The 15,771-nt window shown below is 33.7% G+C and overlaps 1 protein-coding gene and 1 long non-coding RNA gene across 8 annotated transcripts in view; both read left to right on the top strand.

Moving 5' to 3' along the window:
• LOC105328901 (potassium voltage-gated channel subfamily H member 6) overlaps nt 1–15,771 on the top strand; it is a 51,172-nt gene that overhangs the window by 20,715 nt on the left and 14,686 nt on the right. For 5 of the 7 annotated variants that reach the window (XM_034454317.2, XM_066074291.1, XM_034454321.2 and 2 more), the window contains exons 3-7: nt 2,693–2,827; nt 5,670–5,693; nt 7,088–7,369; nt 9,392–9,442; nt 15,371–15,585. In XM_034454317.2, the coding sequence (XP_034310208.2) occupies nt 2,693–2,827; nt 5,670–5,693; nt 7,088–7,369; nt 9,392–9,442; nt 15,371–15,585 (707 nt within the window). The remainder of the gene's footprint in view (nt 1–2,692; nt 2,828–5,669; nt 5,694–7,087; nt 7,370–9,391; nt 9,443–15,370; nt 15,586–15,771) is intronic. The other 2 variants (XM_066074294.1, XM_066074292.1) reach the window with 2 other exon arrangements.
• LOC117681007 (uncharacterized) lies at nt 11,732–13,323 on the top strand. Its single transcript, XR_010710542.1, has 2 exons — nt 11,732–12,178; nt 12,505–13,323. It is a non-coding gene; the product is annotated as an uncharacterized lncRNA (long non-coding RNA).

The raw sequence follows: 15,771 nt of genomic DNA on the forward strand, positions 1-15,771 counted from the left end.
TGGATTTTAATGTTTAGAATATAAAAATATTTCACTTCTATGGCTGATTAATGTTTTAATAGGAAAAGATAAAATTGTTTATTGTTAAGAGAGAGAGAGAGAGAGAGAGAGAGAGAGAGAGAGAGAGAGAGAGAGAGAGAGAGAGAGAGAGAGAGAGAATGAATGGACAGGATGGATAGACAGATGGGTGGATGGACACAAATATAAGTGATCAAAAATGAAAGAAGGAGGGTCATTGACACTACAAGTTTGGTTTTATGTGAAACATAGAAGCTGTTTCTTCTTCTTTGAGTGTTTTGGAGTGATTGACAATTAAGTCTGAGAGATCTCTATCGGCGGAAATATTGACGTGTTTACATTTTTCATAAAGAAGCCTCTATCAGATCATATTTTTGGTCGTAAAAAACAAAACTGTCATTTCTCATGCATAAAAATCTGGGTCTGGGAGACATTTTATCATACATGGGTTAGTTGATTTCATAAAGAGGATAATATTTTTTAACGTACAGTCTCGTCAGTTCAGTTCAGTTCTGTCGTCTGCTGCATGTCACAGAATTTGGTAACGATCTTATGACGTTACTGTAATCAAATAACCGTTAGTTAAAAATGAGGTTACAATATTAACATGTAAAGTTTTGCCCATTAAATGTCATAAGGTCACATACATTACAGCTGCATTGCAAGGTTTTCAAAAACTGATCTATGTAGGGGTCATAAATGTTTTTGACATTTACCATGAAGACAGACCTCATGCACTTATGATACAGATGATAGGAACCAGGTCCCTTAATTGCAAGACTTCAATCCTCAAATGTCATAGATTTCAATTATATAATTATAAATTTAAGATGCCAAATATACTCAGTTCATTCCAACAAACTTGCACATTTTGTCATATTTAATGAAAAAATTAATTGTGCAAATAAAACTCATGACCAAAAAAATTCAATATTGCATTATCTTAATGTTTATTTTGCTAGTTAAATTACATAAAACATAAATTCAGCTACTGAATATAATACAGTTAATTTAACACGCTGTTTAAGTCAATAGATTAATACTGGGTATATTTAAACAATAAATGCTTTCTTTGGTAATTCTTTCGGGATATGAAGGTGGCAACATTGCAGAAAAAATACATAATCTTAAATATGTTAGCTCTCCTGTGAGACTGAGTCTGACATCATCACGATTATTTCGTGCAGTCTGTGATTTTTCTTGGGTCACTGTAGGTTTCGACCAATCGATAGAGGGTCCGGCGTATCAATTTCAGTCCTGTTAGTTTCAGCCGCTGTAGATTTTGACCAATTGATAAACAGGGCGTGTAGATATCAGTCTGGCTGTTTCTATAGAGCTTTGTAATATGTTCTAGGCACAGCAAGAATTACACATACCTTGCATCATTGTCAACTTAGTTTTATTTAGTTATCAACAAAAGTCAAAGAAGTTTTAGAGAGAGAGAGAGAGAGAGAGAGAGAGAGAGAGAGAGAGAGAGAGAGAGAGAAGAGAGAGAGAGAGAGATTATTATATAATATTTCTAAGTTTAAAAAAAGATTCTTACAAAATACATAGACTTTCTTCCCCCTAAAACTGTTCATTACTTTTGGAGAGAATTGATCAGTCTGTAAAATAATTTCCTGTTTCATAATTTTATTTTATTTGTTTATTTTTTGCATTCTTATTACATAGATTAACGATGCCCCGATCCCTGTTTGCATTAAAGATCATGTGCGTAAATACTGCATAAAGTACTATTTATGATATGGGCCTAAAATGGCCCCCTAAAATGAACATTGTCATTTTACTGTAATTCTTTGTTTTCTTTGTACAGATATATATGTGATGTATTTACATTATGTTCATTTTGATTCAAGTGCCCACAATTTAGAAATATGATATCATATAGACAACCATTTCCTGCCGTTTTTGCATTTTTAGCATAAACAGCTTGTTTTCAAGCAGTTTTTCTGTCAGAAAACATAGAGCGCATGCTTGAACAAACAAAATATTTTAATCAGAGATGTAACTAGCCAAGACTAATAACTGACAAAAAAATTTTCCTTGTTCATGCATGCACTCCATTTCCCATTCGTAAAAAGATTTTAAAAATTTCGACTGATTTTGATTGAGTTATAGAAATAGCGTCACTTCTGACGTCATGTACTGCAAGTAAATGCAAATCAAATAGGTTTTACAGGATAATTAAAGCTTTGCCATTCAGTCAACTGAATGTGGACTGAAAGGTCTGGGAAGAGGGTCACTTAATGGAAGAGCTATGTCATTCATTTATCCTCCAGTTACCTTTCAGTCACATTTCAGTTTACTGAATGGCACAGTTTCATCCTGTGGTTGCATTTACCCTTGATATCTCGAATATTCGGATATCTCGAAGTTTTTTTAAACAGTCCCATCTAGTTTGAGATAACAAAGTTTGACTGTAGCATATGGTCCTTTATATAGTCTCAACAGGTAAAACTACAATTGAATTGGCATTTTATTGGCATGTTAATAATTTCTAGAAAGGATATGTATCAACACTTTGATTAAGTTTTGATTGATAAAGTCAATTTTTATGACTAGTACCGGTACGTACTAATTAATATCTATATTTATCACAGGTAATTTTGGTAGTTATTGTAGGTAAATGCATTTGGATCTCAGTTTAATATGATTATGATCTTTTTTTTCACAGGTAGCCGTTTCCTCTGTAGTGTGCTGTTTGCACCTGTAAAGAATGAGCAGGGAGAAATCATTATGTTCATTATTAACTACGAAGACATCACCGATGCTCCCCTTCGGAATGAACTGGCCAAAAATTTTAAAAATAGTAAGTATCATTAAACACATTCTGATTTAAACCACTCCCTTCTTCTTACACTTGTCAGGGTACGGAGATTCGGGAGAAGGGGGATGGTTTTTAATTAACTGATTCAAAAAAAACAAAAAAACAATGAAAATGATAGAACATACAAAAAAACCCCAATATACACAAATAAAAATGATAAAAAAACAACCTTGTGAACCATTTGTAGAAGAAATACAAATGAACTCAGTAACTCGGTCAAACCTGATGTTTTGTATCATCTATAAACATCTGGTGCAATTCATTCTTAACACCAAATGTTTCAAAATCCAAGTAAATCTTATGATCTGTTGCAATGTCTTCCTAACAGAACCAGGCAGCAAAATCCGGCTATATACCTATTTTATTCAGTTTATTCGAATCACTACGAAATGTTACAGATCGAATTATAGTAAATGTCACACATGAACACTATATAAGCTCCAATGTAAGAACCTTAAGAGAATTATACATGGCTTAGAACAATGCTAATTCCTCTCTCTCTCTCTCTCTCTCTCTCTCTCTCTCTCTCAATCAAAAAAGAGACTGAGCAGTCAGCATAAGTAAAAGTCAGAAAGGTTACATGCAGGGGTTAGTTTTCTCTCTCTCTCTCTCTCTCTCTCTCTCTCTCTCTCTCTCTCTCTCTTTCTCTCTCAGAATTTTAAGACTGAGCAGTCAGCATTAGTAAAAGTCAGAAAGGTTACATGCAGGGTTTAGTTTTCTTTGTATATAATAAAGATCTTGAGCGTCTGTTGCATTAAGTGTAGAATTAGACACAGCCATGGTGAGATTTGTGTATTACAGCTACGTGAGGCGATTGGCAGCCCAGACACCAGGGATAAATATTGTTAATGAAGTATGAACTGCAGGGATTGTGGTGTTTAGCAGGTGTTGATGGGTCTGTTAAATGGGTGTGAAGATTCTGGCCCAGTGTCAGTTTTATACTGTTACAGTCAGACAAACTCAAACACAGAAGGTTAATGTTTTATGTTTAAATGTTTTGGTGGGCAAATTGTTTGTGTTCAAGAAAATATGGTTTTGTTTTTTTGTTTTGAAAAAGACGGTAGTCTTGTGAAAACTACTGTATACAGGAAAATATTTGCCCCCGTTTTATTTTCACCCCTTTTAAGATTTTTTAATTTTAGACTGGGCGAATTCCAATGTCTCAAAACATTTCAAAAATTCAAGACAGGGCAAAACTGTTTGCATGTGTTGAAGGGCAAAAAATTACACAGGCGAAACTAACAAAGTATACTGTATATTTGTTACAGATAAACAATTATTGTTGTACTGTAACAGTTGTTTTCCATTTTTATATGTACATGTATGATGTAGACAAAATATTAACCTTTTGTGAACGGAGGATTTTTTTAGTGTTTGCATTTAGAATATTGGGGTTAAAATAATATCAAAGAATTAGTATTGATTTTATAAACATTTGTTACAGTAAATAAATGTTTGGAAACATTCAAAATTTATCCCTGATAAATAAGTGGTTACAATACTGAAACTGTCTTTACTCCAATACAGAAACTTTTTTCACTCCAATACAGAAACTGTTTTTACTCCAAAACAATAACTTCCAACAATGAATAGGCTTATAAGTAATGTTGCTATGATTCAGGTATGTAAGTAATAGTATGGGAACAGTGCTGAGAATCCTAATAATGAACTCAAAAAATTAAAGCAGATCGATTCTTTTACTCTTGAAACATGGACACCTTTGTCCACATTCAAACTGTGCAAAATAATGAAGCATTAAAAATATTTGTTCTGTCACTAAAATTTATGTGGAAAGAAAAGCATTTGAATTGTTGGCTGCAAGTAAGATCACTGTTCAACGATAACTTATCAATGCATTTTGCATTGCTGTACATGAAGGCATATGAGGCCAGTCCAGATTTTAGAACCCGCCGCTCTGTCTCTACGGATTATCGGTGGATTGGTGTCTGGTGCAGGGAATCAAATCCGAGTGAATCAGACGGTGTAATGTACTGTTTTATCAGATCCGCTGTTCAGGTGTTTAATAAAGGGGCCGGCAATGGCACATAACTCAACCAGTGATGAGATTTGACCTCTTGACATTATTTTGAACAAAAGGCTCTCTGAAATCAATTCTGTGTTAGATGTTTCCAAAAAAAATTAGAACTTATAATTTAGTATAATATATATAATCTTATCAAAAATTATATATGGTTAAGTGCAGTCTGCTAAAGGGACATTTTATTGTCTTAATTGTCTATGAATAAACTAAGTACATGTAATAAAATAAATAAAATGTAAATTTACGAGATAAAAATCCAAAGTATATAATTATAAAATCCCATTAAAGCAACCCTAGCTAATATCCTTTAATATATTCATATTACAGAATATGGATTTTTAAACAGATTGATTAAAAAAGAAAGGAGTTTATAAATTCCAATTTCTATGAAAACTATGGGCTGATCGAGTTTGATGTTAAATCTAGAATTAACTTTGGATAGCCTATTTGGTGAAGTAAAGATATTATGTTCATGCGCCATTGCTAATGCTAAAACTTTGCAATTGTATTTGATGATTTTCTTTTGTTAGTGAATTTTATGTATAGATAATTTAATATAATTTGAAAACATCCTTAGTTTTGTATGAATACAGTAAAACATGCTTATAACGAAGTCCCAGGGACAGGTAATTTTACTTCGTTATAAGCGTAATTCATTATATCTGTCAAGTTTACAACATGTAATAAAGTCACGGGGAATAAAATTCACTTCGCTGTAAGTATCAATTCATTATAAGCGTGTTCGCTATAACGGTGTTTTACTGTACATGTGACTTGTTTCAGATTGCTGTGCTGGATCATCGTCTGGTAATACTTCGTCAATAATTTCCCACACTTAGTTATTAATCTCTGCGTCTACCATATGTTTGCCTTTATTCACAATGATCAAATTTTTAATATTTGCAATCATTTTAATATCACCCCCCAAAAAAGAGAAATTTTGTTGCTTATTGTGTTCTATATTAAGATTTTCAAATAAAACAAATTACTTGTGCGAACAATAAAATGACAATTTTTCTAAACTTAAGCTTCATTTGAATAAAAAAAACAACAAGCAGGATGCTGTATTAAAGCTTGTCTCTAAATCCTGTCTTTGTGACAGCTTTAGTCTCAATTTACCTTTGCGCTATGCGACTAAAGTTTACAGGTCAAATTCATTCATAAGAGTTTATTGCTAGTATTTCAATTAGCATCCCCATCAAAAGCTGATGATCGAATTAAGAAGATATTCAAATTGAATGTTTTTCACTTTTATCATGCTATCATTGGAGATGAGAAAAAGGGGGAAAACTCTTGCTGAATAAGTTGCCTTTGTCTAAAATATAAGTGACTGCAGTGAGTTTTAGTATTTAAGAGTCTCTTAATTAATTACCGGAAAATATATACAAATTGTTATAATCATCAAGATATGCTTAGTTTGTTACCTGTACAAATGTACATGAAGATATTTCCATAGAGCAAAAACAGAAGGCAGAGTATACTGAAGTAAAGCGGTGTGTTTATGTCTAGCGATTGATCATGGCAGACGTGAGAGTTTTATTGCCCTGACTGGGATTGTTATTGCCCTGACTGGGATTGTTATTGCCCTGACTGGGATTGTTACTGCAGCGTTAACACAGTGGTACAATGTCAGTGTGTCAGCTCTGTTCAGTGTGGGGAACCATTAATGTTTCTTAATGAAATAGTACAGTTTAAGGTCCCTCACTAAATGAAATAGTACAGTTTAAGGTCCCTCACCAAATGAAATAGTACAGTTTAAGGTCCCTCACTAAAAAATCATCCATTATGTACATCTGTTTGTAAGATAGTCCTCACTAATAATTGTCTGTTAATGCATTTACTAGTATATGTGAGTAAGACAGTATAATTTCACTAAAATCCTCACAGTCTTTCCTAATAGATCTTCATTAATGCTGTAAACAAGCTGTATTTAGTGCGACATACGATATTTGGCAGAAATTGATTCTTCAATAGTTATATTTAGTACGCATGGATTTGATTTAGTGTATTTCTGAATGTACCTATTTTTAAACATATATTTATGACCTTTAGCAATGTAGCTGATATAGCAGAAGTTGCTTAATTAATTCCGACCAAAAACACTTAATAGCATACACAGCCAAATGTAATACATTTACAATTACAGTAGTCCCCACATCTGACTATGAATCAATTCTCTACTATTTGTCTGCATTTTTCAGGTCGACATCGCAGCTTCAAGCTCCGCCTGCCCTCCATTCGCCGCGACATCACGTGTAGAAATAAGTGTATCAATGGCAAGGATCCAGAGGATCCCAGGGAAAGGGAAGACCACTCAGGCTCCCAGCAGCCGACTCCAAGGAGCTCCCTACCCCCAAACTCACCCCTCACCTCAGCCCGGACTGGGGAGGGTCAGAAAGAAATGGGTATCCCCCGACGGGCCTCATCCATGGAGGCCCTGGATAAACAAGGGGTGGGGAAATCTGAGTCGCAGAACTCTGTGGGTAAGTATTAGAGGCTGTGTCATCTATCTACTGTGTGTGAGTTAGTCAAATACTGTAAATTCCTTATTTTACGCAAGTACTTAATTCTGTGATTCCACTTTTGTATCAAGTCGCAAGAAGATAAAATTGCGAGCAACAATTTTTTGTCATAATTTACTATAGTTCAAAACTGCCTAAAAATGAAAGCGAGAATTTAAAATCTGCAACTTGGGTTGCTCCTCGTGATTTTACGCAAATATTAATTCCTCACATGAATCTACAGTAGTTTTCATACTTTTATAGGTTATATTGTTTACTGATCAGTTGGCCTGGAATGAGTAAATTATTTGGATAGATATCCCAGAAATCTTGTAGGAATACATCCAAGAATAGATATCCCAGTAATCTTGTTATATAATATCTGAGGATGGATATCCTAGAAATTTTTTAGTGAGACATCAAAGGATAGATATCCCTTATATAAATAATCAAGAACTCTTCTTTAAAGTGTCTCAAAACTTTGCAGTTACATTTTAGAACAATTCCAGAAAGACTGGGACACCATATATTAAGTACATATAATTCCACAATGCTAAAAGTAGTCCAGAATTTTATAATAGGGGGCTCACAAATTGTAAAGAGGTGTCCAGTTGTCACTGGGTAAGAACTGCAAAAATATGATAGATTAAGGATTCAACATAACAATAATGATGTCTGATTCAAATGCTTTAAATTTGAATTATGATCAAATTACAAAAATAATTTTGCTCATATTTATTAAAAGTACATGTAGGTTATGTGCATGAAATTAGATGCTGCTTTCTTTGGAGTCTTAGATAAGGCTTTTAGTGATAGCAAAGCTACAGTAGAATAGATTATGTAGGATTGGAAACTCTCCTAGTCTAAATATTTCCAGTTTCTATACTAACAATGTTACTGGACTGTAGGATTAAACTGGTTCTGGGCTGGCTTTTTGACTGGTTCCTCTTTCTGAATATTTATATAGTCCTTCAAAGAAGTATTTTGAGTTAAAGCAGTTAAAATTAAAAAAAAAAAAATTTCATTCTTTTATACTATATGTACCTAATTAGCATTTATGCAGTAGCCGTTAGAAAAACCTCAACAGGATATTTAACAACAAATCACCAATCAATTTCTGAATGAAGTCAATATTGCTGGTCAACTTTGCAGATGGACTTAGTATTGATTGAAAACCAGCAACCAAAACATTCAGGAACCAACTCCATTTCATTGCAGACACTTATGAAACCTAGTTGGGTTTTTTTTTTTTATAAATTCTATATATGAAGTTTAAACTTTTGGTACATTTGATAGGATTGTGAGTGAAGATGAGGTTGCTATGTTGATTTGGTTCTTGGTTCTAAACATGAATAAGGACTTTGTACAATGTCTAGGAACCTTAACTTATATGAAAGTTTTGTAGAAAACAGCTGTGCAATTGTCCTGAAATTAGCATCAGAAGTATATATATAGTTTGCAGGCCTTTTGGAGTTAGATTCCATAAATTGTTGGGACAAGAAAGATCTACACAATGGCAGCATCCTTCAGTAGGAAAGTATAGAGCTGTATTTGCATCAGTTGACATCTTGCTGACTTAAGAAGGCTGGATAGTCAACAAATTAACCATCAGATCTTCCTATCATTTCAAGATAATGATTTGTTTAGCTATAAACTATTACTTAGTGAAGAAACAATCCATATATTTTACCTTTTAAATTTGGGTATTTTAGTATATGTTTAGCTCTTCTTCTAGGGAGATCAATAGAGTCTAAAAATGGCCACAACCATCAAACCCTCTTAATGAATGTATCTTTTTCAAGGAAATGATTGAATTTGAAAACCTAAAACTGATAGACATAATTCTGGATGGTCAGTAGTTTTTTGGTATAATTAGTTTGCAGTGTGTGATGTTAAAACAGGTTCAGAGTCTGAGACATGAAGTAAAGGAAATGTCCATTCTAAGGAATTAGCAAACCATAATTTGGCTGCTTTTTTTGTCAAAATAAACATGTTTTTTTGCAGATGGTAGTCGCCGAAAACTTCGCCGCCCTAGAGCTAATACAATTTGTTCATGTGAGTAAGGACAGACCCCCCCCCCCCCCCCCCCCCACCCGTACCCTCACCCAACATGTTGCCCCCCTAAAACCTAACTCCAGTGTTACACATTGCAGACACAGCCTGTTTTTTGACTCCTAGTTAAAAGAGTACCTGTATTATAGAGAGTGCAAGGAGATTTGCAAAGAGTATTGAATATTATGAAGATTAAAGAATGATAACTCTTGTTCAGCATATTTGTGAGTACACTAAATTCAGAGTTATATTCCTTGTTTAAAATATGAATAATTTACATAAATTACTGTTGGTTTTAATGATAATATTATTCTTTAAAATGTAAATTAAAAACAAAACAATCTCATTTTACTTCTTATTTTTAAAAGATAAAAATTTGTATTTTATATTTCTTTGTATTTCTCCTAAATTATGCATTTTGATGCATCCGTTGAATGTACATGCACAACTATATTACACTAATATACATTGTTACAGTATTATCTTAAAACAAATTACTAGTTAAGACTAATTCCGACAGCAGTACAGGTTAATTGACCGTGGTTTCTATATCAACCAGGTGTATTTAACTTTTACAGTTTGGTTTTCATGTTTTCTCTATAGCAATCAACAAAGTATGTATGCAAAATCTGATCTTGAGTGATTATATATATCAGATGAGGAAAATATTGCTATTTTGTGCATAATGTTCTAATACTACTCATATAGTTCTGTTTCATGGTGCATGGATGCATTTGATTTACTGGCACTTGCATTAATTAATATATATGTAAGTAGTTTTACTTATACTTAACAACTTATTTTTCCATGCCTTGAATTTTTCCCCCAACACATGTTTAAAGTGAGGTAACTCTTGTAGGAAAAATTTATATTTTATATTCAAACAAAAAAACAAACAAGAATTTTCTCAAGTTTGATATCGTTCCATCCCTATTTTCTATTGTCCATGCAACCAAGAAGGTTGACTTCTATACAGTACCAGCAACATAATGCAAGATTTAAACAATAGGATATGATTCACTCACAAAAGGATAATTAAGCTTAATTAAGGATTAATGCACAATATATAACAGGATAATTAATGCATAATGCCATAGGATTGAATAATGATATGAAAGAACAAAATAATTTTCAGGATAAATGTAACTTTACCGGTAATTCCTTTTACATGATACACACAACAAAAATTGCCCCCCCCTCCCCCCCCCCATTTTTTGTAGTTCCCCCCCCCCCCCCCAAAATCCTAGCTACTCTGAAGACCCACCAAATGGATGACTTCTATATCTCATTTTCCACAATATCCAAAAATTGTGGACTTCTTTATTCCCCCTCCAAAAAAAAAACCCTATGACTCAATCACAGTGCATCTTCTTTCAGATCATTTAGTCGAAATGTTATCCCTTACCAAAGTAAAATTATTGCTGCAACAATGCCGCAATATTGCTGCAATATTGCAGCAACACATTTTTGTTACCAGAAACCAGATTTTGAGACTAGTGAAATGTTGCCGCTAGCTGCAACAACTTCTGGTAACATTTTGGCAATACTGCTGGAGTGTTGCCGCTAGCGGCAATAACTTCTGGCAACATTCTGGCAATACTATTAGAGTTATTTCTGTAAAAAATTATATTAACATGCACCTAGAATATTGCCACTAGCTGCAACGACTTCTGGTAATATTCTGGCTACACTCAGTATCATACTGCCAGAAATAATTTTCTGGTAACATCTACATGTATTTGATCATTTAAATCATGAACTAATTTATACATAATATAATCAATCTGGCAATACTGCTAGGCATCATATTTGGTTTCTGCTTTAATTAAAATTTAAGGAGAACCCGAGCAGTGGAGGGGGGTTAAAAAATTGTCAATTATTTAGATATGATTTCAGTTATAACACTTCAAAATTTGCCAGAAGTTTACCACAAACTTTTCTTTTTTCCTCTGATTTATAATGCTTACCGAGCTTGCAAAAGCTTTAGCAGAATTTAGACTTATAAAATTTTACACAATCAGCACAAGTCTAAATCTGTCAATTATAACTGCATGAATTGCTTTTGTATACATGTTTTTCCCCCAAAATATAATAATAAGTCGAAAAAATTAAATCTAATAAATATTTTATGATTAAAGTCTTATTCTAAGAAAGTCTCAATTAAAAAAATCCAGTGATATTCTCTTCAATCGAATCAATGGCATATAACTGTTATGCATGGTTAATTACGATTTTTCACTATAAAAGACAGTTTGAATCCCCCCCCCCCCCCCCCCCAAACTCATGTTTTACGTAAATACCGACCTGTCTGTTCTTTTGTAACGGTATATTCTTTTTCATTAAGTTAAAATATCAGTCTACTTAGATTTGAGTATCTAAACTGCTCGATGCATGTTGAATTAAGAATTTTCGTATGCTGTTTGTTTCCACTTTTACTTTCGTTTCAATGTTAAGTTTCGCGCGCGCTGATTGGTCGATCAAATCGCTAGCCGCCAATTTTCACATTCGAAGCTGCCATGTTGTCTGCCATCGAGCCTCCTGCCATCACAGTGATCAGTGGAGATGGTGAAATGAATGAAATACGGGAATTATCTGTAAACAAGGTTTAAAAAAACCCACTATTAATGGAGTGTTTATCTGTAAAAAAAAAAATCAACGGCTGAACCGAGGACGAATCTGAGTGAACGAATCGAGTGTTGACATCCCCTGCACCATCTGCATGAGCACGTTTTTTAAAAGGTAAGTTTAGCAATAAAAATATATTCATTGAATGGCAGTTTAAACATGTTTGTTATAAGAAAATAAACCGAAAGACTGCGCCAATGGGTTCAACACTGTTTAAGAACCATGTGCGGATCTAGAATTTTATTGGGGGGGGGGGGGGTCCGACGGTTATTTGAGTTTGCCAGGGGAAGGGTCCGAGGCATATTTTTGGTAATTTTATAATGTAATTTTAAAAAATTTGAAGGGGGAGGGGGTCTGGACCCCTCTGACCTCCCTTGAAACTGCTTAAAATATGAAAACAATTGCCAATGTGCTTATATGAAATCCATTTATCTTCCCAGTGGGTCTGCCCTAGGTTACACAGACCTGAAGAAAACCATGAAAAAAGCTGTCACCTTACTGATTAAATGAATGGTGCAACTGGCAACCAAAAAAGAATGATGACATAATTTGTTTAAGATTATGGAGAGGAACATATACACAACAGTGCTGAATTCCAAAGTGGATATTGTTGTGATATTCTGATAGCTGTTTTTGTGATTGTTTATGTGTGAAATCAGAATACCCACGAGGCTGTCAAAAAAAGGACATTTGGAATGCCTAGGACGAATGCCTTGATCAATCGTAATACAGCAAGTGGTTGTGCAGGACTTGTGAACTACCGGTACATGGTTTGAGCTTTGCTTATGGTAAACAGTGAACTTTTGTCCATATCCGTCTGTGCGCGTTGTGTCAATCCGTCTGTGCGCGTTGTGTCAATCAAACTGCAATACATGTTATTCTGCAGCAATAAATTGTCACTGATTGGCTGAGTACTTTTAGTCAAGTTTCATCATGATTTATTCATCATATTTGTGTTTATTGTATTTATAAAATGTGTTAAATTTAAAGATTATTAATTTTAACTGGTTTCCTTTATAAGCATGTTGAAATTCCAGTTTCAGGTCTCTAATATTATTATATAATACATTATATTTTTAATTCAATACTTATTTTGTGCATGTTACATTGAATAAAATATTTTTTTTACTTCTTTAATATTGTGTAATCACAAACTATTTTTTATATTTGAAAAGTCCAAATTTATTGTAATGCAAAATGTTAGTCTTGTTGTAACCTTTTTGCATCTTTTAAAAAATAAAACTGTAATGGCAATTAAAGATTTTTTTTCATTTTGGTTGTAGATTAATATAATATACATGACTGATTTACTGTATACATTTATTATTTATAAATATTGCATATATTGTACCATTGATGCCAGAGCACAGAAAATGCATTTAACCAATATTTCTGCAATGTCGTTTTTCTTATGCAAATGTATTGCCAGAAACGTGTTGTCGCAACAGTGTGTTGCAGCAAAACTTTTGCGGCAACATCTTTCTGGCAATATTGCCGCAATCTCATTTGCATACGAAAAACGCTACTGCAGCAACATTGCCGCAATGTATTGCCAGAAAGGTGTTGTTGCGGCAACATCTTTCTGGCAATATTGCCGCAATCTCATTTGCATACGAAAAACGCTACTGCAGCAATATTGCTGCAATGTATTGCCAGAAAGGTGTTGTCGCAACAATATGTTGCGGCAAAACTTTTGCGGCAACATCTCTCTGGCAATATTGCCGCAATCTCATTTGCATACGAAAAACGCTACTGCAGCAACATTGCCGCAATGTGTTGCCAGAATGTTGCTGCAGTATTGCTGCAATAATGCCAGAATGTGTTGCCAGAAGGTCAATATTTTGGTAAGGGATGCCATCCTAAAAAAAAAATGTTTGTTTGCCATTCTAGACCAACCCATGAAAATTTACCCATCACAAGATATTTTCATTTTTAAAAGATCTAAATCAAATTATTTGCATGCAGTACTAATTAATTTTCGTTCATTTTTGTCAAACTGAATAGCAATTACACTATACCTACCAACCTATAAACTTTAAACAGGAAGGCAAACAAACAATTTTTTTTCGAAAGGTTGAATTTCTAGCTTCCAGAATTAATATGTGTTCTCTATTTCCTTTATGAGACTTTTCCTCTGTCCCAGGGTTTTCTTTTGAAATTAGGTGACTGAATTCTACACGCATTATTGCAGCATTGAACTAATTCTGTGGTTTATGGATATATATATATACGTAATATACATGTACATTTAAATTCTCTTCTTCAGGCTTTTAAATTGCATTTTGTATATCTTTCTGATTTTGCATATTGCAATTAATTAATCCTTATTTGACAAATTTTTATTCCATAACATAACTTAAGGTTTATGAAGTTATTATTTGAAATGAACTCTCAGTATCGTGAAAATTATAACTATATCTATTGTATATTGAATAGGGAAAATTATAATATAGATAAGGGACATGCAATTTAATTGAATCTCATGCTACTCAATGCTAAAAAAAATCTTTTAAATTGCAAAAGTATAACTCATATTTCTTTACATTGAATTGCTTTATTTTGGCAAAATTTGCAATGCTAATAAATGCCTGTATGTAAGTATGATTATATATATATTATTAATTAGATATATTGAATGTACTCGGGGCAAAGTATAAGGATATTCTGAATACTTAGAGACTATGTATGGGCATAATTTTGTTCATACTGTAAAAGTGATTGTTTATGATGGTGGCTACATGTATGTACTCATTTTCTATGGTCCAACGCATGGGTATTAAATATTATAAAATACACTGATGTGTGATTTACCACACTAAAGTTTTGAGATTTTTACCATACACGTGGGGGTATTTTATGTGATTCTAAGCTAATCACTTAATTAGCATAAATTTCTTTCACACGTAAATGACCACTTTTACAGTAATAGGATATAACAATATTTTATGTACTGGTATGACTGTATTTGGGGCAAAGTATTAAGGATAAATAGAATTCTTGGAGACTAAATATGGGTAATTTTGTTACAGAGGGAGCAGGAAGATTGTGTGGGTTACTGTATTCAGGGTTATTTTTGCCCTGTGTTATTTTCGCCTCTTTTCACTAGCAAATGGTTTCGCCTTATCTTGAATTTGCCAAAACAAAGTTGTGTTTATAATGATAGATTTTTTGAGACATTTCACCTAATCTTAAATTTGCCTGCTGACAACAAGAGCGAAAGGTGCAAAAATAAAACGGGGGTGAATATTTTTCTGTATACAGTATTACATGTGTATTTTAGACTATAGGCATTAAATCTCATTACAGGGGGCGTGGGGCACCTGTTCCGTGCCAATGTCATCAACCAAGCATCCAGTGACTCCCAGCTCGCCAAAAACCGCACCAAGTTCTCGGACAGCCTGAACGACATGGACTGGGAACCAGGCAATGACAGAGACGGACCAGCCAAGGATAACCGTGGACCCATCTTTCTGCCCAACGTGGCGAATATGAAACACAACGTGTCGGAGAAAGTGGCCCAGGTAAAATAGATCAATAGTTTTGAGAGTCTGTCTATTCTGGTATTTCACTTGCGTTATGTATAAAAGATACGTATGACGGTGGCATTTTGGATCTCTGTTTTATGAGGAAAGGGAATAAATTTTGAGAGCCTTGGTTTATCAGAAGTTATTCCCCCTTTAATAACATATTGAAACTGAATGCAAATT

The sequence above is a fragment of the Magallana gigas genome, chromosome 10 (genome assembly GCF_963853765.1).
Source record: "Magallana gigas chromosome 10, xbMagGiga1.1, whole genome shotgun sequence".
In the NCBI taxonomy this organism is placed as follows: domain Eukaryota; kingdom Metazoa; phylum Mollusca; class Bivalvia; order Ostreida; family Ostreidae; genus Magallana; species Magallana gigas.